Source organism: Neolamprologus multifasciatus, chromosome 12 (genome assembly GCF_963576455.1).
Source record: "Neolamprologus multifasciatus chromosome 12, fNeoMul1.2, whole genome shotgun sequence".
NCBI lineage: Eukaryota > Metazoa > Chordata > Actinopteri > Cichliformes > Cichlidae > Neolamprologus > Neolamprologus multifasciatus.
Window position 1 is genome coordinate 36,400,363 of NC_140450.1, and position 22,907 is coordinate 36,423,269.

Here is a 22,907-nt window from a genome sequence, read left to right on the forward strand (position 1 = left end):
GTTATGTCAAAATCCACACAGATGCATCAAAGAAGACAGACGACCAAAGCGGATATATTTATTGTTTCTGAGTTTCATGTCAAGGTAAGGAAAAGGATCAGTGACAGTTTATTAGTGTACGGAAATAGTTTCTGTCAGCTGTCCAGTGGACTGAAGACGTAAGACCAGTAAGTTCAGTGATATGTTCAAGCTCATCATTGGCTAGTTTGCAAGACAGTGACTCAGACAGCAGGTCAGACATTCTGATAGAGGTTCAGCAAACACTGCACAGAGTCAACGAGATGGAGCTTAGAGTCACCACCTTATGGGTACCGTGGGTGTCAGTGGATTGGTTATCAGCGTGAGCAGGACAGAGATTAAGAGCAGAATACAGCAGAAAATGGAAGATGTCAAAAGTAATGAGAGGAAAACGTGTTCTAATGTCAGAAATATGATGCTGAAAGAAGACAGCTGATCCAGAAGCTCGGTGATATGAAAGTGGAGATGGACTTGGTTGATTTATTTTTAAGAACTCGAGTATTATCCGGCCATATTTAGTTTAAGACAAACTCCACACCAGCAGGGGGCGGTAATGCACCATTCTGCTGTTTGCCAACCGCCAACAAATGACGAAAAAGAAGGAAAGAAGCAGACGAGGAAGAAGCAGCGTTGGCTGTCATCACACCGGGAGTGTTTACCGGGACCGTCAGTGAACCATGCGTCTGCTCTGTAAGACACCGGGGATTTACTCACGCGTGTGTCAGCTCGCGAGCGCACAGCTCAACATGCTGACACAGCAGAGGAAGAAGCATCTGGCGAACCAGGTACGAGCTGAGTCCAGCATGACATGATGCTAATGGCAGATACGAGCCTCACTCACAGTGTCCTTTATGTCCACTGTAGTTTTGGAGATTATCTCACCTCCCGGGGCTTCGTCCGGTCATTACCCACACGCTGCATCCCCCCTGCCGGCCTTCACACAGCGTAAGTTCAGCTTTGACTCGGTGGTGATTAGTTTAAACGGCTCTCCGTCCTGACTGAGGAGTTGTTCAGATATTATTACTTTTATAGTTTAATATTATTACAGATATTGACTGTTTGATGGTGTCGCGGCTATTGGAGCCTTTTCCTGGACCTTTGAGCACGACATAAATGCTGTTGCTGACCCCACAGGAGAGCTGCTCTGGCTCAGCACCAGTGTCGGATGCGCAGGCCTGATGTTTGGTTTCATAATGACGTCGTACATTTATACTCTTTCATAACTGCCACAGTCTCAGTGCAGCTCAAACAGACACACGTCCCCTTGACTTCTTTGAAGAAACATTCACTCTCCCACCGTGTCTGAAGTTTTCTGCACTCACTTTTCTACCTTTCTTTGGTTCTGACCTGTTTAGTAACTTGGAGTAAATTTCTTCTGTGATTGTCCTTTTTGGTGGAGCAACTGCTTTGATCAACAGCAGCTCCCCCTGGTGTTAAAACTAAGAAGTGCAACACACTCAGGCAAAAGTTGAAGTGCAGCCATATTCTGTTCTATTTATAAAATCACTTGCGGGCCAATTAAAAATGGACCGCGGGCCGGAGTTTGGACACCCCTGCTATAAACCATATTAATGGAAAATTCAGCTTAAATGAGTAATGTTGTAATACAATAAACATCCTCTTACATGAGTGTATTGCATCTGTTTTGAACAAGCCTGTGAAATACTGGGAGAATATAGTCTGGAAAGATGACACTGAAGTTGAACTCTGCCACAGGCTCAGCCAATCACCTGACCCGAATCCAACTGGAAAACCTATGGAAAGACCTGATGCTCATAGAAGGGCCCACAGAAGCTTTGAAGAAGCAAACAAAGTCTAATAGAGAGGCTCACAGTTAGAATTAGCTTATGTCTCAGTCCAGAATCAGGGAGTGCCTCACACCTCCAAATTCAACACTTTATTAAGGATAAATGTACGTGTCACAAATGTCTCACATCGAGTGATTTCATGTCTTCAAATGGGAAAATATACAAACTATAAATTTCAAAGTCACTCTATAAGGTGCATAAATGTGAGAAACCAGCTGAGCATAAAGGAGAAGAGTAATTAAACAAGTTTGTTGGTGTTTTCTGTTTCAGTGGTTCGGGAGCAGAATTAATGGCAGCAGGTGGAGCAAAACCATCTACCTGAATTCACAGAGTCAGAAAAAAGTCACCCTCGCGCATGTAAGGTAACCAATATTTTGTTTTTGTTTTCTCCTTAAGCATTGCTTAAGCTTTGACTACTTGAACTAATTTATAACTTTGTGTCTCTAAAGTGAACTGTCTGCAGCAGCGTATGAGAAGCTGGCCGATGAGACGTTGGAGGCTCTGGCTGATTACTTTGAAGACCTCACAGATGAAGCTTTCACTGGGGCCGACTATGATGTTGTCTTCTCTGTAAGTCTGTGGATGTTGTAAAGGTTTCTAACTGTGAAGTGACTTTAATGGCAGCTGTAATAAATGATGGCAGAATGATCTAAATGCTTATTCACAGAAACTGAATGATGAACATACGATTACACTGAGGCTGCCACAAACCATTATTGTATTGTACCATATTTATTTGAAAGGTTTTAGCTGTTAAAATGAAGTAGATTTGATTTAGTTATTAAATAGAAATCAAACCAAAAGCAACATCAACTTATTCAGTACAGTGTTAATATCTGAATGAGGCCCCGGGGCCACTTTGTAGTGGGAAGGTCGGGCCCTGAGGTGAAAAAGGTTAAGAAACCCCATCTTGTCATCTGGGCTTCCAGTGATCAGAGTCGAGGTGATTGATGTGTCCATGTAATCATCATCTCCTCACTCATCTCCTAAACAAACCCACACCTCTTTCTTGCACCCTACGACGTCTGAAATCTCCTTGAACCACCTTTGAATGAACGTTCTCCGTGTCGCTGTAACCGTGATGAGCTGCTTGCATGCTTTAGTTCAGCTTGTACCAACACTGCACAGACTGCATCATTAGAAACTCCGCCTTGGTTAAATAAAGTCTCTCGTGCTGTCAAACAGAAAGAAAGGAAAGCAGAATGAAAATGGAAGAAAGCTCAGCTCCGTGTCTCAGCAAGTTTACAGATCGTCTGAATAACGATCAGGCAGAACGAGTAAATCGTTTTTATTACAAAGAAGTCTGGTAATCCTAAAGTCCTATCCTCCAATCAACTCTGTCCTGCATCCCACCATTACAGCCATGAGGCCGCCGCACACACCTGTCAGGTTCTTCACTGGAAAAATGAATCATATCAGAGAACGTGTTCTGCTCCCATCCCAGAGCCTTCAGAACCACCTACGTGTTCCTCCTTTCTCACCCACTTCAAACACTCTCATTATCCCATCTTACTGATATAATAATGCACATGACACTTGCCCTGTGAATGTGTTACCTACACCGTTTCTCAGAGAAGACGGTCGTCATCACATTTCTAACATCCTTTGTTAGTAGCAGCGTCTGAAACAAGCTGCTGGTCCTGGTTTGGACCCGTCAGTTCTACGCAGTATTCTGGATACATTTCAGTCTGTTTTCAGAGCCTCCCCAACACAGTCGGCTCTGCTGAAGGTGCTCGATGCTTTCAGCTGCTTTAATCCTTCTAGACCTGAGTGCAGCGTTTGACACAGCTGATCACACAATCCTGTTAAACCATTTGAAGACGTGCGTTGGCATCAAGGCCCTGCTGTAAGGTTTGCCTCTGAGAGAGCAGAACATGCTCTGATGCTGGGTCACAAGTATTATCCTGCTACACTCGCTGGTGGAGTTTTATTCTCCCTTCACACGCTCCCATCAGGCTTCATTTCTCAAAAAACACCAAATTTCTCATTACTGTTATGCAGATGATACACAGCTGTATCTCTGTCTAAGACCAGGCGTTGACAGCACATCGGGTACATCGCTTCAGTCATTTTAAGGGCAAAAACAGCTTTTCAGTCATAGTCACCAAAATCAAACAGGAAGGGATTGAAACAATTTACGTTTATTGTGATAAACTTTACATACATGTTAAATAAATTAAGATGAGTTATATTCCATATAGATGTTTGGTCAAAATTGCGTTGTTAATGGATGAAAGTAGAGCCGTTTTCTTCTGTTTCTTGTTTAACAGAGCGGCGTTCTGACAGTGAAGGTGGGTGGAGACCACGGCACTTATGTGATCAACAAACAGGCACCAAACAAACAGATCTGGCTTTCTTCTCCTACCAGGTAAGACTCAGGCTTTGCATCACTTCATGGTAATATGAGGAACCCAACAATGTTCAGTTTACTTAATACTCTGTCAACACTTTGCACTAAGCTGAGTTTTGTTTTTTATCATTCTAAATTAAGATGCCAATAAGTGACTTATGTGTTCCCAACATAACCAATCTGGTCAGCTTTGATTTAAGTGATAAATCGCTTGATTGATTAACACAGACATGAAAATATTTCATTATTGTAGCAATTAAATCCTGTATTTTGACGCTCTGGTTGCTAATTGTTTGTTAGTCAAAGTTCTCCATATTCATGTGTCATTTATTTCCTTTGCGATGTCTGGTTTTCTCGACATTTCACACAAACTCAACAGGTAACGACATTAAGCACAGTAGAAACCGTTTGGCCGTCTCATCAGCTGCAGCTGAACAGAATTACCTTTGACCTTAAATAACCCTGCCCCTGCCTCTTGCATAATCACGCCACCTATAAGCAAAAGTCCCACCTGTTAGTCGTAGCTCTCTGCACATCAGCCAATAGTGCCAACCTCTCCTCCTCTACACAGCAAAGTCACCACTGTGAAAATGTAAAAACGTCTGTTGTTTCGTGGTGTCACAAAATAAACTGTTCACGGCAAATTTTTTTCATCATTGATGGTCACTGTGGAGTTTCTTAAAGTTGTCCCTTTCTCTTATATTTAAAAATCCACACTACAGACGGACAAAGGACTGTTTTTACGCGTTGTCGTTAGCAACAACGACGCTGCCCGCTTGTTTATTTTCCACATGGACCTTTCACAATAAAGCTTTAGAGCCGGTTGAGATTTTCAAAATAAACTGAATCACGTGAAATAGCATGCAGAGTGTTTACGGTTTCAACTTATGTAGCACTCGACTCCAGCTACATGACGCCCAGCTGGAAACACTTCACGCAAGTTCAGCTGCCTGAGATTCACAGAATTTACAGAAAATGTTACATTTTTGTGATAAATATCGTTGTCGCGACGATGGATGTCTTATATCGGGATATGAGAGTTCGGTCATATAGCGCAGCCCTAGTTTTAAGTGTTAAAAGATTAGCACTGAATAGTGTTGGTAGTACTTTACACTAAACTGAACAGCACTGATTTTCTAACACTAGCGTCGTCACTGCCAGATAACAATAAACTCACATTAATCTCTGACATCTCTACTACTGCAATTAAATAGGACGTATTTACAACCACTGTACCCACCACAGCCATCAATGACAAATACCCATTAAAAATGTGAGAGATTAATTTACAAAAATGTATTCAAACAGTAAATCATCCAGTTTGTTTACTGGTGTAACTTATACAAAATATGGGACAATGTACATTTAGTCAACAGTGTCATTTGAAAATTGCCTATTGTAAAGTCTACAGTACACCAGATCATCTACACAGATGAGTGTGAAGGCATCCAATCCATCCTCAATCCGGTCGTTAAGTGATGATGTGACGAATCCTACTTCCGGGCCTAAAGTAGTCTGCGTTTAATATGCTTTTGTGTTGTTAACATGTTTAATGTTTTGTATTTTCTTCTATTTAATCTCAAAAAGCTCCTAAAACAGTCAGTGATCACTGTTGACCTCCCTCAGCTTTTATTACCGCTAATCATTTATTTAAGACGAGCGGTGAGCGGTAGCTAACATTCTTTAATCAAAACACACAAAGATGATCAACCCTCTGCTGTGAAAAAGTGATGTAGACGTTAGCGCAGCGCGTCTGTATGCACACTTTCTCACAGTGACCTCTGCACTGTAAACAATACAAGGTCATGAATAACACACTGCTGGTAAATTCACAAAGGCACAGAAAGTGGCATTAAAAGGTTAAGTCAGCACGGCTCAAAGCCCATGCAACCTGCTGCTGTCACCTTTCTGCTCCTGTAAAAAGAAACATACATACATCCACCCTTTTGTCAGGTGGAGGTGCAATCTTGCATACTGGTGTCCAGTCAGTCCCCATTTTTTATTTGCTGACAGTAGAACCTCTCGTGACGCAATAAGTTTCTACTGCCAGCAATGACGTCATTTAGACTGGATTACCTCGCTGAATCCTTTTTGACAGGGACTTGTTTTCTGATTGTCCCAAATAAGTGGCTTTCTCCCGAGCCCATTTTAATTTTGGAGAAGCTCACTTGCGATTGTTCAACATGTTGTGTAGCGCTTTCGATTCCGATCTTGCAGCCTGCTTGAAAAAGAGAAAATTGCCAAACAAAAATCTCAGTGCACTGTTAAACATAAAAATATGAAGGCCTAGTTTTAGGACTCTAAGCGTACTGTCTTAGAATGATAGATCAAAACTGGCAGGTTCACAGTGGTACCAAAGGAAAATGCATCAGTAAATCCCCAAAACTTTCATCCACCAGTCACACACCTCACACAACAACAATTAGATAATGAGTTTCTTCCCATGCACCCTGACGTGTGTCACGATAAAACCTCCCTCACACATCAGAAACAAGAAACTCAATAATCTGTTAGTCCCCACTCATCTGACCCCCCCCCCCCCCCCCCCCCCCCCTGCAGCATTCTGTTCACCGCTGATTCAATCATCCTTCCCAAACATAACACTACTTCACTCGTCTGTGTATCACTGCTTAACCTACTAAGTGAACCGGACAAGATGATGGTAACAGAAACGCTTAAAATACTGTTTGGTCTTCATGAGCTTCATGTCATGTGTGTTTGTGTTAGTTAATGCATTTTTCTGTTTGTGTCATTTTTGTGTACCTCTCCTCTTTGCGGTGCTCCAGACACTTTTCAATTCTCTACGCAAGGCAGTCGTTTTTCTTCCCAGTTTCCTAAACCCAAATTTCATTCCCACACTAAACGGCTTCCTCCATGTTGTCCCCTGCTCCTCCCCTGTGGTCTCATCTCATCTCTCCCCCTTGCAGCAGTCCAGTGAGAGTCAGTTGTCTTTCATCTTTGTCCTGTTTTCCACGGTCTCATTTTGCCATTTTGCTCCAAAAGTGGCAAATGTCCAACTCAGGCAGTCTTTCCAAAGTCCATTCACACACAGTGAAGGTGCAGCTCGTTGGAAATGCACATCCATCCATCCAGTCATGATGATGCATTTTTCTCCTTGCTGTCGCTGTCTTGCACAGCTGCTGCTGCTGGACCTTTTCTTCACTGCTCAGGATGCTGCTGTGAGCTCTCGAGATCCATCGTTGGTCTGAAACTGCATCTCTAGTCTTCAGGGAGAGATTCTTGGAGTTTGTGTTCTCAGGGTGACAAACACGTGGAAGTTAAGCTGTAAAACAATTCAGCCAAAACTTGGCTTGAGTGTTTCTAATCATGTTAACCTATAATTTTCCTCCGACTGCGGCACGTGGAAAATTGATCCGGGTCTGCTCTTCACCTGCAAGTGACACACTGAGACATTTGATCATTAAACACAAAACCCTAATTTTAGCGTGCGTGTGCGTGCGTGCGTGCGTGTGTGTGCGCGTGCGTGCGTGCGTGTGCGTGCGTGCGTGTGTGTGCGTGTGCGTGCGTGCGTGCGTGCGTGCGCGTGCGTGCGTGTGCGTGCGTGTGCGTGCGTGCGTGCGTGCGTGCGTGCGTGTGCGTGTCCTGCAGTACCACCTACTCCCTCTAGTTGGAAACAACTTTTACACACATTTCTACACTCCTCTCTTTGTTTTCCTTGCTTTATTTCCTTTTCACTGTTCTTACACGCACACATCAACCTATTAACTCACTTGTTCAACATTTCTTTCTCCCCAACTCACACAGCCATCCTCTGCAGTCTTACACACCACACATTTACTCAGTTCTTACCACACAGTCACGCTTGAGTTTCGTCTCTGGCTGCCTGGTTTGAGACCTGCCGCTCTACTGGATCAGTTCCCATTACTACACGAGGCGTCCCCCATGAGGCTCCTTGCCTTCTACGGACCAAGGCACGAACACTCTGCACACTGTAGTACGCTGGACTCCGACAGTGTACCCGAACCACTGTCCCTGTGACGTACTTGGACCGAACACAGGTCTGGGCCGGCTTCTCCCCAACAGCGCGCTCCAGCCACTGTCCTTGTGATGGACCGTACCAACACAAGCCTGGGGCCTCAAACCGCCAGGTTTTCCTCCAGAGTCAGCCAGTGTCCCCCCTCAGCCAGACAAAAACTCTCCATGACTGTATAAAGTTAGCTACAACTCACCCATCTGCAGGAGTCCCCTTACAGTCGATGGTCTCTGTGGTGGCTGAAACACACGGCGCCGTGACTCCTCCATTTCCTTTGCTTCAACAGCTGGTAGGACAAAGGTACCGTTTCCCTCAGGGGTGATCAGCCCGTCCATCAAACCATTGTTCAGCGACCACACGGACCATCCTGTTCGCCAGTTTGTTGTGGAAGTTTTCCATGTAAATAAAGCCTGCAGACGAGCGGACAGCGCTAGCTAACCATCTGTCTTACTGTATGAGTGTGAGACATGTTCAAATCCAGTGGCACCAACGCATCATACAATAAAATAATGTGATTAATACATAAATAAAATAAATTCCTTTACACCCTCAAACTGCCAGGCCTCTGGGAGAGCTTGAAGGACAGACCGCCCTCGGGGACGAGACGGGAACTTTTATTTATATTTCTCTGTTGGTTTAATAAGAATCTGTTATAAGTCAGTATAGAGTGATGTTACTTCCCTCTCCCTGTCTTCTCTTGTGCTTACAGCGGACCCAAGCGCTACGGCTGGACAGGTGAACGCTGGGTCTATACTCATGATGGCATCAGCCTTCACCAGCTGCTTTCTCAGGAGTTTTCCATCATCTTTGATAAGAACATTGACCTGTGTGACCTGCCCTGTTCCTAAAAGCCTGTTAAATGCTTCGAGTATTCACAGACTCACATCTGAGTTTCTGTGCAGCATACACACTATCTGTCAAAGTAACTAATGAAGTTATGTATGAAATGCTGTTTCTGTTGCACTCTTCGTTCTCTCAGCTGAATGACGGCATCACATTGAGCTTTTCCACCAGTTGTGAAGAAATATTGGAGTTATTTAGTTCATTTTAAAGACAAACATGGTGGAGCTTGTTGGGAACAGGTCAATCTTAATAGATATCTAATGGGAACATTGTGATTGGGATGGTGATCAATCAGGTGTATAGAGAGGCTGCAAGAAGTGTTGTTTATTTCACTCATCACAAAGTGGCAGAGGCAAGAATTCTTTATTCATATTTATGTTTTGAATAGTAGAATATTTGAGCTTTATTGTTTTTGTACAAGCAAAGTATAGTGTACATTCTTTAGGCGATGCAGAGTCCCCTCAAACCAAAAACAGACAGTCGTACATCCTGCTGCTGCTTGTACATTCACATACAGCCACAGGCGTCACATTTGTGGGTTACGTTATACAGACATGTTTGCACATTGCTGACTGTTTGATATAAAAGCCAAAATGAAACAGAAACTGTGTTTTTCTTTCTGTATTCAAGAGTAACAGGGTAAGACATAAGGTCACATCTGCCCACAGATGTTATCTGAATGCAGATGCAACTCATAGTTATTTATACAATGTATTTGCATAAATGCATCTTATGGAAAAAGCTTGACTTTCATCACTATAAAGAAACATAACCTCATATTAATTTAAATTGATTTATTCAACAAAAATCAAAATGCAGAAGCAATGTGTAAAAAGTTAAGTCTACTCGAGCTTGTAGAACGACCTAAGCAGCGCTCTGGAGTGTGTCCGCAACTCTGAGTCTCCGTGTGGTCATCAGCTGACACACATCGTTCCACATAACACCGTAAGAAAAAACTCAGGTTAAAGCTCTCAAAACTATTTCAACAACCACCAAACAGTAAATGAGAGCAGGTAACCGACTCCACACAAAGACGTAAACACAGCGTGGACGCATCAGAATCTGCGTTCTCTTTCTCGGCTTTCAGCCCAACGGCCTGTACACGGACACGCCGTTGGGCTGAAAGCCGACAGCTCGCCGACTCTGATGCGTCGGGTCCGCTCTGTGTTTACGTCTTTTTGTGCTCGATTCTGAGCTGCAGGTTTTATTTCTCTCCAACCAAAATTCACTGAACCAGCAGCAAAAGAAGCAGCAAACTGCGTTTCACATTTGATAAATGTCGTCATTAATTCTCTGACTTTTGCTGTTTTGCTTCCAGCACGATAAAATCACACTTCATGCACAGCTCTCTCTGTACTTCAGGAACAGTTTCCCGTCTCAAATCTCTGTTTATCACCCACCAGTCTACCCTTGTTTACAGCGCTGTCTTTTTCTTTTTTCTTTAAATGTCCTCGGACAAGAAAGCCTCATTTCTGCTGTTCAACACTGAAGAAATTTATACTTTTTAAAATGATGCAAAATTGCAGAATATTTTTAAGGTTATCTGCTATAAAAAGCCAGACCAGGAAATCTCCTTCGTTTTCTGTTTTATCCTCAGTTACTTTGACACAAAAGCCTCTGCTGTGATGTTCACACCTCTGATGACGTCTCACAGTATCAGTGCTGATAAATCATCAGAATTATAATATTTCCGACTATTTGAGGCAAAACTGAATCGAATCAAATGGATTATAGAAATCAGTGATGATGCCCAGCCCCAGTGAGCAGCCTGGGCCCGACAGAAGTGGATGTAGCTGTGGGTAATGAGGAAAGATGAAGAGAACTATTGATAACTTATTTGTTAAGTTAAGGCCTGATCTGTCTAAAATAGCCAGCTCTGACACTGAGCCATCAACCCCTGGATGCTGAAAAAGCAGCAGTGTATCCAGAAACATATATGCTGCGATAACTGCCCAAGTGTCCCCTCCCCCCGCTGCCTTTCAGCAGCAAACAGGTCGTCAGGGGAGTCGATGTGATGATTACGTTTAACATTGTCGACAATATTGCCAAAGAGCGTCAACGCTCTTTAAACACGAGCACTTCTTCAGTAACTTTGTGTTGACAAGATTGTTAATCATTTACAAATCAGTGTTGTCTGTATAGACAGCAATGCCCCCCCCAAAAAGTGCACATGTAAAACTGTGGTGTTAAGCGATGCGGTTGAAAGATTTGGGTGCGCCTAACGTTTGTGCTGTGTGCCTTGCAACCGTGGCAAAAAGGTTAGTCTAGAGCTTTGCCTAAACAACCAAAAACGTTAGTAATCTTTTGTGTGTGACGTCATCAGTCACTCAGGTGTCTCGTTGTCCTTCACACAGCTTGAGGTGGGACTGGGCCATTGCAACACCTTCACTCTTTGCTTTTTCACGTTTTACTCTAGAATACTTTGGTACACCGAGGAGTTCACTCAATGATTGCAAGGTGCCCAGGTCTTGTTGCTGCACAAGAAGCCAACGAGTTAGTTCAGTTTGCAAAGCTAAGCCATGCTGGTATATCTTTTTAGGCTCTTTTTCTCAGAAACAAATGCAAAGATGCCATATTTGTTCCATGTTTTTCTTACTGTATTATGTGGAACATTTAACATGGCTAACTGAGGCATGTGGAGTCGAGTGCAGCTCTGAGTTTTGCAAGAGCTGGAATGAATTTGCTGAGACGAGACGACAGGAAACTGCCATGAATGTTTTCCACTTGTGTCTTTGTCACTGTGGAATGACGGATTTGAAACTGTTTGGAAATCCCCTTATGAGCCTTATGGGCAATAATTGCTTTTCAGGTAACTGCTGATATCTTTTCTCCATGGCAGTGAAGATACCAGATAAGCGAGTCCAGATCCACAAACTGCTAAAACTTTTCCTTTTCTAGAGGTGATCAAATCGACTGATAATCAATAATCACTGATTATGCTCATGCAGGATAAATAGGTGTATTTACCCACTTAATTCCTACAGGAAACAGTAGTTAATTTTTCACACATGCTTCTGCATTTGGGCTGAATTTATATTAAGTGAATAATGATGCTGTAACATGTCATGTTGTTCCTCTGAGGTTAAATTTACCTCGTTTTAAAATGTGATGACGGATCATTTCGGGCTGCTGTAGCTCAGGACGTGGTGCAGGTCATCTACTAATTCAAATGTTCACGGTTCAATCCCCGGCTGTTTGCCAAATATCGTTGGGCAAGATACTCTCCGGGGAATCGGAGTATGAATGTGTGCGATTGTTAGATCGAAAGCACAACCCCAGAAGGAAGTGCTCGTAAAAATGGATGAATGAGGTTGTATAAAGCGCTGTGAGTGCTGGGATAAAGTAGAAAAGTGCTATATAAGAATGAGTTAATTTACCATTAAATTCTGGTAATAAACAAGAATAATCTGCTGAAAACACTGATTCTGAGCTGAGAGTAGAAACACGACTGAGCCCACAAAGTGAAACCTACGTAATTTAATTCTACATAAACAAGGATTTTTTTCATACACGGGTTTGGTGTAGAAATGTAACATCGGCAGTGCCCTGTGGTGAAAATCGGGGTTCTAGTGTCAGATGCAGTTATGTTCAGAAGTTTACATACAGGCATCATGTGCTTTAAACTTTAAAAAAATAAGAATGAGGTGAAAAAGTTTGAATTTGTTTTGGATTTTCTCGTATACGTACATGCAGGCTCTCTCACTCTCTATACATGATGTTTAATAACTTATGCTGATTATAGATTATAGATTAGAATAATAGTATTCAGATTGATCAATACTCACAAATTTAAAGGAACTCACTAAAGCACAAAGGACTGTAGATTTACACACCCTCTCACAATGCTGTGATGGTGGACATTCCCCATCTCTGTGAATGGTACTCATGGCCACTGATCAATGGTTGTTGATTAAGCACGATCTGATATCCTCGTGTTGGTGTTGTTCCCAGATCATCATACTAAAGGTTGTTCCAGGATCAACATTGCAAGTGACCAATCAGAATGTTGTGATGTCATACTTTTGCGACTTCGGGAAAAACCGGTGTAAAACAAAAAACTGTACTTAAGCTGCGAGAAACCGCCTTTGTCCGCCGATCAACGGACCCTGACCCTAACCCTTTAATAAACGCTAAGCAGAATTGATATTGTCCTTGCAACATTGGAATTTCATAAATGCACGAATGGGTTGGTGCGCAAAAGAATAACGTCACAATAATGTGATTGGTCACTTGCAATGTTGAACCTGGAACAACATTTTCATGATGATCTGGGAACAACACCAACACGAGGATATCAGATCATCCGTTGATTAACGTCATGGCAATTTGCAGACTAATGATCATAAGCTGACCTCCAGCCCAGTGTTCATTCAGTGCTGCTGGTGTCAGTCATTGTGCAAATGTCCTGTTTATGAGGTTTAAACCTACAGTCAGCTGATGATGATGAAACGTTTCTCCCACTGGAAACTCTACGGCCGACTTTTTGGGATTTCTTTACCTGGATGATTGAGCATCAAGACAGACGACATCATGTAATGTTTCATCTACTTCTGGAATAGCTTCCCTCAGCATGTTTGGGCCTAGCATGGGTCCATGCCAGGAAAGCAACCAATTTAAATGAACTTGACTAATTGTGGCAAGAAGAGTGATCCAATATTCAGCTGGAATCACACCAGAGGTTTGTTGATGCCCACCAAAAGCATCTAGTGACCCACAATGTCACGAAAGTATGTAAACTTTTGCCCACAACTGTGTCTGGATGTGCTTCATGTGTAAGATTGGAAATAAGATTTTTACTGTGCAAACAAACATCATTCCTCTAATTTAACAGTGAGGAAACTGATTTAGTTTCATGAACTAAGCGCCAACACACGTTATTATATATTGTGTTTCAAAATATCAACAGTAAACCATAAACTCTGCAGACTCTGGGGCACTACTAGGTACTGAAAATGTATCAGGTGTGAACATCTTTTAATTGTAATCATAAAAGCCTACATACACATGAATAATATTGGTTTTTGTGTTGCAGCTAGATGAGTCTGAGCAACAGAACAATCTTAACAACTCACTACAATTCATCAGCTATACAGGATGAGGTCTGGGCTGGGTTGAGGGAGTTGTGAGGTCAGTTCGTGGGTTAAATGTAAACAGGCTGCTCCTGGGCGGTCAGCAGGCGATACATAGCAGCAGGCATGGTCTTCATATGAATCTAAGGCAGACAGAACAGAACAAAGTAATCATCATGTATATATTTATATTTTTATTTATATCATTACATATCTAATGGTATAATGGTATATCTAAGGAAATTCGGGTAGGAAAGGGTGCCCAAGAATCAGAGAAGCCTGAAGCCCTGAAACGATTGTCAAGAATAGTCAACACAAGAACCGTGCAGAAGTAATAAAAGGGGCTACATCCTGACATCTAAGTGACTTATATATCATGTTTAACCTGAGTAACCAAAGACCGCGGGGGGTTTGAAAACGATGTGCTGGACGTTTGCTGCTTTTGCTCTAGTGACCCTTGACCTCCTGGTCAGCTATCGAGCTGGTGGGTAACAACGTCTCCGAAAACGTTGCAGGACTTTGGCAAATATGTGATGTCTTGATAAACCGAGCAGATATTTGAAGTTTACACAGCTACATTCTCAAAATATGTTAAAAGTTTACTAAGAGTAATATTAAAACTAAGGAGCTGCCGCCAGTGTTGGAATCCTGAATCCTGCAACATGTTCTCACTCCAAAAGCGTAATATTTTACGCTAGGTGACAAATCGTCAACATATTATGCTTCCAGCCACCCAACACATCCCTAAATGACGAGATCGGAAAAACGAGGAAACATGAGAACCATTTGGAATCTACACATGTTCATTCATTTTACTTAAATCACTTTGGAAAACACTATTTGAAGTCATTAAAGTGCTTGTTAAGGTTACGGATAAGGTTAGGGTTAGGGCTGGAATGTTAAGGGTCAATTTGACCCATTCCAGTTTTTGTGTTGACCAAAGTACTGGTCATCCTTTCTTTTTCTTCATGACAGTTTATGACTTTTCCTTATCTGGGGTCATTTGATGTGTCCTGGAATGTCTTTGCAGTGTTTGTATACAAAGATGATGTTGCAGGTCAAAATGACCTGCACACTTTTATGCAAGTAAATTGCTGCTTTTGAACTGGGATAGTGATGAAGAAGGTGTTTCAGAGACAGAGGATCTCTCAAGACAAAGACTACAACTCGCTCCAAAGGAGTCACAGCAACATACAGCAGCCAGCGCAACAGAGCTTGTTGGCCCTTGGTAATTTTCTACAACATTTTGGATGTGTCTGCTCACAATGCCTATGCCCCGTGGACTGAAATCAACCAACACTGGAATGCCAGCATATTGTCCCGACGTCTGCTTTTCCTGGAAGAACTGAGCAAAAGTCTTGTCACTCCTAAGACCCAGAGGCGAGTCAGACCAGCTCGATCCCCAGCAGCAGCAGCTGTCATTGAAAAGTGTGCACCATCCAACCAATCTGCAGTGGATCCAGTGGATACAGGTGTAAAGAAACGGGAAAGATGCCAGGTCTGTTTAGGTGGACGGCCTTGTCTTGGTAGGTTTACAGTTGTGCCATACGCCTTCCATTTCTGAATGATGGCTTGAACAGAGCTCCGTGGGATGTTCGAGGCTTGGGAAATCTTTTTGTAGCCTAAGCCTGCTTTAAATTTCTCAGTAACTTTATCCCTGACCTGTCTGCTGTGTTCTTTGGACTTCATGGTGTTGTTGCTCCCAATATTCTCTTAGACAACCTCTGAGGCGTCACAGAGCAGCTGTATTTGTACTGACATTAGATTACACACAGGTGCACTCTGTTTAGTCATTAGCACTCATCAGGTAACGTCTATGTGCAACTGACTGCACTCAGACCAAAGGGGGCTGAATACTTACACACACCCCACTTTGCAGTTATTTATTTGTAAAAAATGTTTGGAATCATGTCTGATTTTCGTTCCACTTCTCACGTGTTCACCACTTTGTGTTGGTCTTTCACCTGGAAGTCCAATAAAATTGATTCATGTTTGTGGCTGTAATGTGACAAAATGTGGAAAAGTTCAAGGGGGACGAATACTTTTGCAAGCCACTGTATATCATGGAAAGGGAATACCCTTCAATGGTATTCCCTCATGCCTGTGCCCTCTTTCAACAGGACAATGCGCCCTGAGACAAAGCAAAACTGGTTCAGGAATGAGCACAACAGTGAGTCTGAGGTGTTCACTGGCTTCCAAATTCCCCACATTTGACCCCAATCAAGCATCTTTGGGAGGTGCTGGGCAATCCAGTCTGATGCATGGAGGCACCCACCTAGCAGCTGAAAGGACTTAAAGAATTGTATATATATTGTATATTCTATATATTGTAAGGTAGACACTAAAATAACAGAGAAAAACCCAACAATCATGTGACCCCCTATGAAGAATCAGTCCATTTACCAGAGGAAACCCACACATGCACCACCCAGAAAGGCCTTAGGCACAACAGACTGCAGTGTTTCACTTTTAATTGTTGTGCATCGAAAGATCCTGATTTCCTTGTTATGTATAATGTGATGCAATGTCTTACCTCCCCCACAGCACTGGACAGGATGTGGACAATTTTTTCATGGGGCGTGGCCACCACACTCTGGCTGTTGATCTCGATGATGCGGTGACCAACTCTGACCCCGCCCCGTTCGGCAATGCCCCCACGCATTAGGCTGCAAATCTGTTGAAGAGATGTCACTTTTTCTTTAACAATAACAAATAAAAATCACTCAAGAAATGTAATAAAATTGCAGTTATCATGTAACAGAGCAGACACTACTCACTATGCCATTCTGGACACTGAAACCCAGCTGGTAGCGCAGGTCTGGCCGTCTGATGAGTACAGTGGTCACTGGGGGACATCTCACAATATTCAGCTTGATATGAGACTGGTTCTTCAGACCCTGCAGGAAAGAGAAGCAGGAAAGAGCAAGTACTGGGATGAATTAAATTCAGCAGCAAATAATATGTGTATACATATTATACATAATACACACACACACACACACACACACATATATATATGTGGTAGCAAGCGCTCTCTCCTATGCAGTGGTCACTGCAGGGCAGCTTAAATAATGGGAAAAAGGCAGAGATTTCGAGCATTTGTCCCATACAGGACACCGTAGTTCAAGCTTCTCATTTGTCCGGGCACCATCTTGGCTCAGTGTTTACTGTGTTTGCTTTGCAAGGCCCAGCAGCAGACTCAGAGTGGTTTATACCCCAGTGTGTAAATGGTGCGGTCCAAGCCACAAATTGAACACTTGTGTTCGATCACACAACGCAGAGTCCTGCACTGGTAGTTTTACATATACACACACTAATATATATGTATATTAATATATATATGTATATATATATATATATATATATATATATATATATATATATATTAATATATATGTGTGTATATATATATATATAAATATATATATATATATATATATATATATATATATATACACACACATATATATATATATATATATATGTGTGTGTGTGTGTGTGTGTATATATATATATATATATATACACACACACACACACACACACATATATATATATATATATATGTATATGTGTATATATATATATATACACATACATATACATATATATATATATATATATGTGTGTGTGTGTGTGTGTGTGTATATATATATATATATACACACATATATATATATATGTGTGTATATGTGTGTATATATATATATATATATATATATATATATATATATATATATATATATATATATACACATATACACACACATATATTTATAAATAAATAAATAAATGGGTAAAAAATAATAATAATAAATATATATATATACATATATATAAAATAAATTTTAATGTTTTCTCTTTATTTTTACTACTTTCTACATTGTAGATACAAACTGAAGGCATCAAGTATTTGAAGCAAGATATATGGAATTATGTAGTAAAGAAATAATTAATAAAGGTTGTATTTTGTCGCCAATTCTGTTCATAATCTTAATGGAGAATATAATAGAGAGCAGCCAAGAATGAGGAGATTTCTGGTTCTGTGGCTTCAGGATCTTACTTTTCTTTGCAAATGATGTGGTCCTGCTGGTCTTATCATTTGGTGACCTTCAGCTTATTTGCAGCCAAATTCAGTGCAGGGAGATGGGAAATAACACCTCTGTGTTTGAGGCAATGATTCTTAGCAAGGAGTGGGTGGAGAACACGCTCAGGTAGGGGAGGGGTTGTTGTGTCTCAATTACACATGAGTGGAAGAAGTGTGGAGATGGAGAGACTGAATGGTGCACAGAGTGCTGAGCATGAAGCCCAATGAGATTGGAGAGCTGGAAATGAGCCTCCACCAATGGGTGCACACACCATACATACCTTTATGATGCTTTGGCAGGTGGACAGTGGCAGTCCCACCAAACTGGTTCCATTGATCGACATGATCTGGTCTCCTATGTTCAGTCTGCCAGACCTCTCAGCTGGCCCAGCATGCATCATGTTGGCAATAATGACTGTAGGTAGGATGGAGCCCCATCCACTCTCCACGATGACCACGCCCAGAATCTCCCCCTTAGCTTTCTCTACAAACACCTGAGGTCACAGCAGGCAGAGAAACAAAAACAATTTTAAATCACATTTCATTGGAATTCATTTGTCTGAACTATCATGAAAAAAGGATGCCTCATTAATTTGTCATTCTAATCTCTGCTACATATTCAGCAGTGCAGACGTGATTATGCAGACCTGTGGATGGAAAGCAGAATAAAAATACTGTAAACCAGAAATGTTTAAACACGTGCAGCCCTCTCACGTTTTTGCAGTTCTCAGATTTGGAGAAGTGCACGAGGTCATCATTGTACATGTCCTGAGTGTTCAGCAGGTCACTGTATTCCTTTTGGCTGAGGTCCTCGGGGTTAATGCCATTGGCCCGTAAGAATTCTTGATAGGCCACGCTAAAGGCCTGTCCAATCGACTGGGCGATTAGCTGGGCCTAGAGGACACGGCAGAGTTAGAAGATATCGGAAAAAAGTTTTCAAAGACAGAAGTGTGTTGTTGGACTCACGTCCTCAGACTCAAACACATGGCAGATCATCTTATACTGGCGCTTGCTGTCTTGACTTGGCTCCGAGGTTTCCACGTTCTCCTCAGAATCAGTGCGAGGCATCCTGCGCCGCGCCATCAGAACCACTATGCTGCCGATGTCAGCGATGTAGGAGATAGTCCGCAAAGGGTGGTCCATCATAGTTTCCTTAAAGGCACAGAAACATTTACAGCCCTCCTCATGTGTACAAGACGCACATTTTCTGCATTTGTTGTATCTAACAATATGTGTTAGCAATTAATTGCATTTAAACCCCATAAACAGTGGGTGTAGGAAAGTGAGGTCACGTTTGCAAACAATATAAAAACGATAGATAAACGATATACATGAGCTTCCTGCTTCGTCCACTGTTACGCATCACAGTAATATGAGGCGCCAAACATGTCAACTGATGCAAAACAACCACATCTTTGATTCATCTGTTCAGAGAACATTATGATCTAACATACGGACCATTAATCCGATGTTAACACAGATGTTAACACAACACTACACAAACGGTAACATAGATGAAAGGGAAACGTGTGCCTGCAGTGTGAATGCGTACCTGAGAGTCAGCGTTGAGCACTTTTATTCTCTGGGTAGAGATGAAAAGATCCACCTCTGTGAGAGGCTGAGGCTCACCCTCAGGTTCCTACACATATACACAAACACAGCCAGAGAGCAGTATTAGACACAGTGACATGTCTCAAAACCAGTTCAGCACACGCGATTAGGCAAACATGACCAAACAGCTGAAGGTCAGTAAAAGCAGAGAAGTGCACTGCCTTAAGTTCTGGGTTTGAACTGGACACAAACCAGCTGTGTGCAGGCAGGACCCAAACACTGACTCACAGATGAAAACGTGAACTCAAAGTAACACAGCTTTATTGCTGAATGCAAACCAATACAAAACTAAACCGGGAAAATTCTAATAATAATAATACGGTCCAGGAAACACGGAGCCACGAGGGACACGGAGCAACACGTGACTGAGGGAGACGCTGACATGAATACAGTGTTGGGGAGTGACGGAATACATGTACCGCCGTTACGTATTTAAAATACAAAATATGAGTAACTGTATTCCGTTACAGTTACCGTTTAAAAAGGTGGTATTTAGAATACAGTTACTTTGTTGAAATAAATGGATTACACGGCGGTACTTCCCTGTTTCATATTGTGGCGGGTCAGGACTGTTTGGGTTTTGTTTGACAGCTACGTTCTGTTGTTCCAGGCGGCGTTACGGTTGCCATGGTTACAGGGTGACGCTCTCTCTCTGCGTGTTTCCTGGGTGAGAGAGGCCTTTTTGTTGTTGTTGTGCTAAGCTAACAGGCAGAATGCTACAGGTATAGCTCTAAAGAATGTAGCATCATGGGCAGTGTAGTCCGTGCTGCAGGGAGAATGGACTGTCATACACGTTATGTGTCTGTGAGCGAGGGAGGGAGAAAAAGGAAAAGTACGAGCTGTCATCGAGCAGAAACGGGAGCTGGAAGCATGTAAATATAATAATAACCACTGCAGCCAAGAAGAGAGCCTGACGAGCCCAGCTGTAAGTAAGCTATTAAGACTCGACTGTACACCGTGTTCGTGTTTTCCTCTGAAACAATAAGTTCTGTTGGAGCAGCCTTTCAACGCCTCTCTCTGTCTCTGCTAGCAAAGTTGACCCAGACAACAAAGTAAAGCTAGTTTTCAGCTACGAGCCGACACAGAACCCACCGTATTAGCCAGAGGTCCCTTTACTACGGTTCGGAGCCGCGGACCTTCAGTAACAGTAATAAATCACAGCAATAGTACATTCATGTAGTTGTAAACAGCATGATAATATATTAAGTAATCCAAAGTATTCAGAATACGTTACTCTCATTGAGTAACGTAACGGAATACGTTACAGAATACATTTTGGGGCATGTAATCTGTAATCTGTAATGGAATACATTTTAAAAGTAACCTTCCCAACACTGCATAAATACACAGAAAGATAACGAGGGAGCACACGGGGAACACAGCTGACACGAATAATCATAACAAGACAGGGGAAGCCAGACTGAACAGAGTGAACATGAAAACACGGGACCTTCACAATAAAGAAGGAAACATGATGCAGGAGTGGAGGAGAGGCAGACGAGAGGGAACACGAGGGAACACGAGGGAACACGAGGGAACGCGAGGGAACACGAGGGAGAGCACAGACATGACGGGGGAAACATGGATAACATGAAGGAATAAAAAGCACAAGAACTCACACAAATAAACAGTGACACACGGAGGGCAAAGACAGCCTAAATGTACAAAGGTTAACATAGAATAAACTCAGGATACCATAATAATAAGAATAATAGACCACAACACAACAGAAACACAAGGAACTCAAAACGCTTCAAAAGCACCCTGAACCATGACAAACCTGAGCAATCATTAATATTTATTCATCGTTTTAGTTTCACGCCACAAATTAGGTTCCTGCCAAATCTCACTGTAACCTCTGATTTTATTACATTAAATTAATAAATAAACCTGCGCTCATCCTGCAGTATAATTAAACTCCACAAACTACAACTAATCACATGAGTTATTTTGTCCCATCTAAGACAAAACGAGGGTATATACTGTGCTGCCAAAAATATTTGCCCCTTCATGATATTTTGGTTTTTGAATATTATTTGTTTTTATTTATGTTTCAGTTTATCAATAAAACGTTAATTTTAACCAGTGATAAACAAAATAAATGCAGTTTTTAAATGATGTTTCCTTTAAGATCATGAAGTAATCCAGGTCTGGTCCGATGTGGAAAAGTCATTTTCCCTTAAATCTAATAACTGTTCCACCCACAGCAGCAAGAACTGCAATCAAGCATTTGCAGCTTTTGTATCACGCAAAGATTGGCCCGGTCTTCTTTGCATCTTTATTTGGTTTCTGAAAATGAAAAGTCTGTTTAAAGTCAGACCAAAGCATCTCTTCTTCTTGGTGTATTTTGGTTCATCGTTGCTCCACCTGAGCTCACAAACTCTTGGCTGGACATTTTCATTCTGTTAACAGGCAGAATTCACGGTTCCATCAATTACTGCAGGTCATCCTAAAGCAGCAGAGAGTCCAGAGGCTTTCACACTAACAGTACCTGCAGTTTGCAGGTCACGGCGCACAGTGTGCTGCTGAATGTTGTTTTGGGTTTTTGTGCCCTCCTGGTTGATGTGCTCATGGAGTTTTTTCTATTTGTGGATGATGAACTGTTGTTTGCTGGAGTTACTACACTTAATCCTTAATCCTCCTGCTGCACCTCATCTGGACCTAAATCTTTCTGTCAAGCCGACTGACACCAGTCATTTTTGAGTGAGTGAATCTAACCAGCATCATCAACTTAAATTAAACTGATGTTGATGCTTCATGTTGCCCTCCACACCGTCTAGTCTCACATTCAGCTCATGATAAGTCTTTTCTAGTGCTTTTACCTCCTTTGTCTTTATTCTAGACTCTAACTACTCCTGACTATTCATCTTTGTCAGCCTCGTCCTCTAAATACTTTCCAGTACTTCCTCCTTCCACCACCAAGTCTCGCCTTCTTTGCTACCTTTACTCACCTACTTAATGTCTAAGTTCATTTATTATTTGCTATTTTAATGAACAATAAAAAGAAAAAAAGCACTTCTAAAAGAACAATGAATCCATTAACAGACAGTAAGAAATAGAAAGTGGACTTGAAGAAATAAAGCTAAACACTTCTTTGCGAGACACAGAACGTCCTGAACTCTGAAGA

General features: G+C 41.9%; 2 protein-coding genes across 2 annotated transcripts in view; one reads left to right on the forward strand and one right to left on the reverse strand.

Annotated features, from left to right (window-relative positions):
* Nucleotides 1–604: 604 nt before the first annotated feature.
* Nucleotides 605–9,618, forward strand: fxn (frataxin). The gene is made up of 6 exons (XM_085180117.1): nucleotides 605–803; nucleotides 883–963; nucleotides 2,097–2,188; nucleotides 2,276–2,396; nucleotides 4,097–4,194; nucleotides 8,880–9,618. Exons 1-6 carry the CDS (start codon nucleotides 696–698, stop codon nucleotides 9,016–9,018), a joined length of 639 nt encoding a protein of 212 aa, XP_085036243.1. The 5' UTR covers nucleotides 605–695; the 3' UTR covers nucleotides 9,019–9,618.
* The window catches only part of apba1a (amyloid beta (A4) precursor protein-binding, family A, member 1a), a 43,927-nt gene continuing 28,862 nt past the window's right edge, over nucleotides 7,843–22,907 (reverse strand). The window contains exons 7-13 of the mRNA XM_085180115.1: nucleotides 19,722–19,808; nucleotides 19,136–19,321; nucleotides 18,884–19,063; nucleotides 18,451–18,663; nucleotides 16,860–16,979; nucleotides 16,616–16,756; nucleotides 7,843–14,225 (exon numbers count right to left, since the gene is read on the reverse strand). Of these exons, the coding sequence (XP_085036241.1) occupies nucleotides 14,154–14,225; nucleotides 16,616–16,756; nucleotides 16,860–16,979; nucleotides 18,451–18,663; nucleotides 18,884–19,063; nucleotides 19,136–19,321; nucleotides 19,722–19,808 (999 nt within the window). The 3' untranslated portion in view covers nucleotides 7,843–14,153. The remainder of the gene's footprint in view (nucleotides 14,226–16,615; nucleotides 16,757–16,859; nucleotides 16,980–18,450; nucleotides 18,664–18,883; nucleotides 19,064–19,135; nucleotides 19,322–19,721; nucleotides 19,809–22,907) is intronic.

Bases quoted from the DNA above. Each gene is read 5' to 3' on its own strand.
- fxn (XM_085180117.1), top strand. From the start codon at position 696: ATGCGTCTGCTCTGTAAGACACCGGGGATTTACTCACGCGTGTGTCAG. The intron at 2,397-4,096 runs GTAAGTCTGTGG...CTTGTTTAACAG, and splicing joins ACTATGATGTTGTCTTCTCT to AGCGGCGTTCTGACAGTGAA. The intron at 4,195-8,879 runs GTAAGACTCAGG...TTGTGCTTACAG, and splicing joins TGGCTTTCTTCTCCTACCAG to CGGACCCAAGCGCTACGGCT.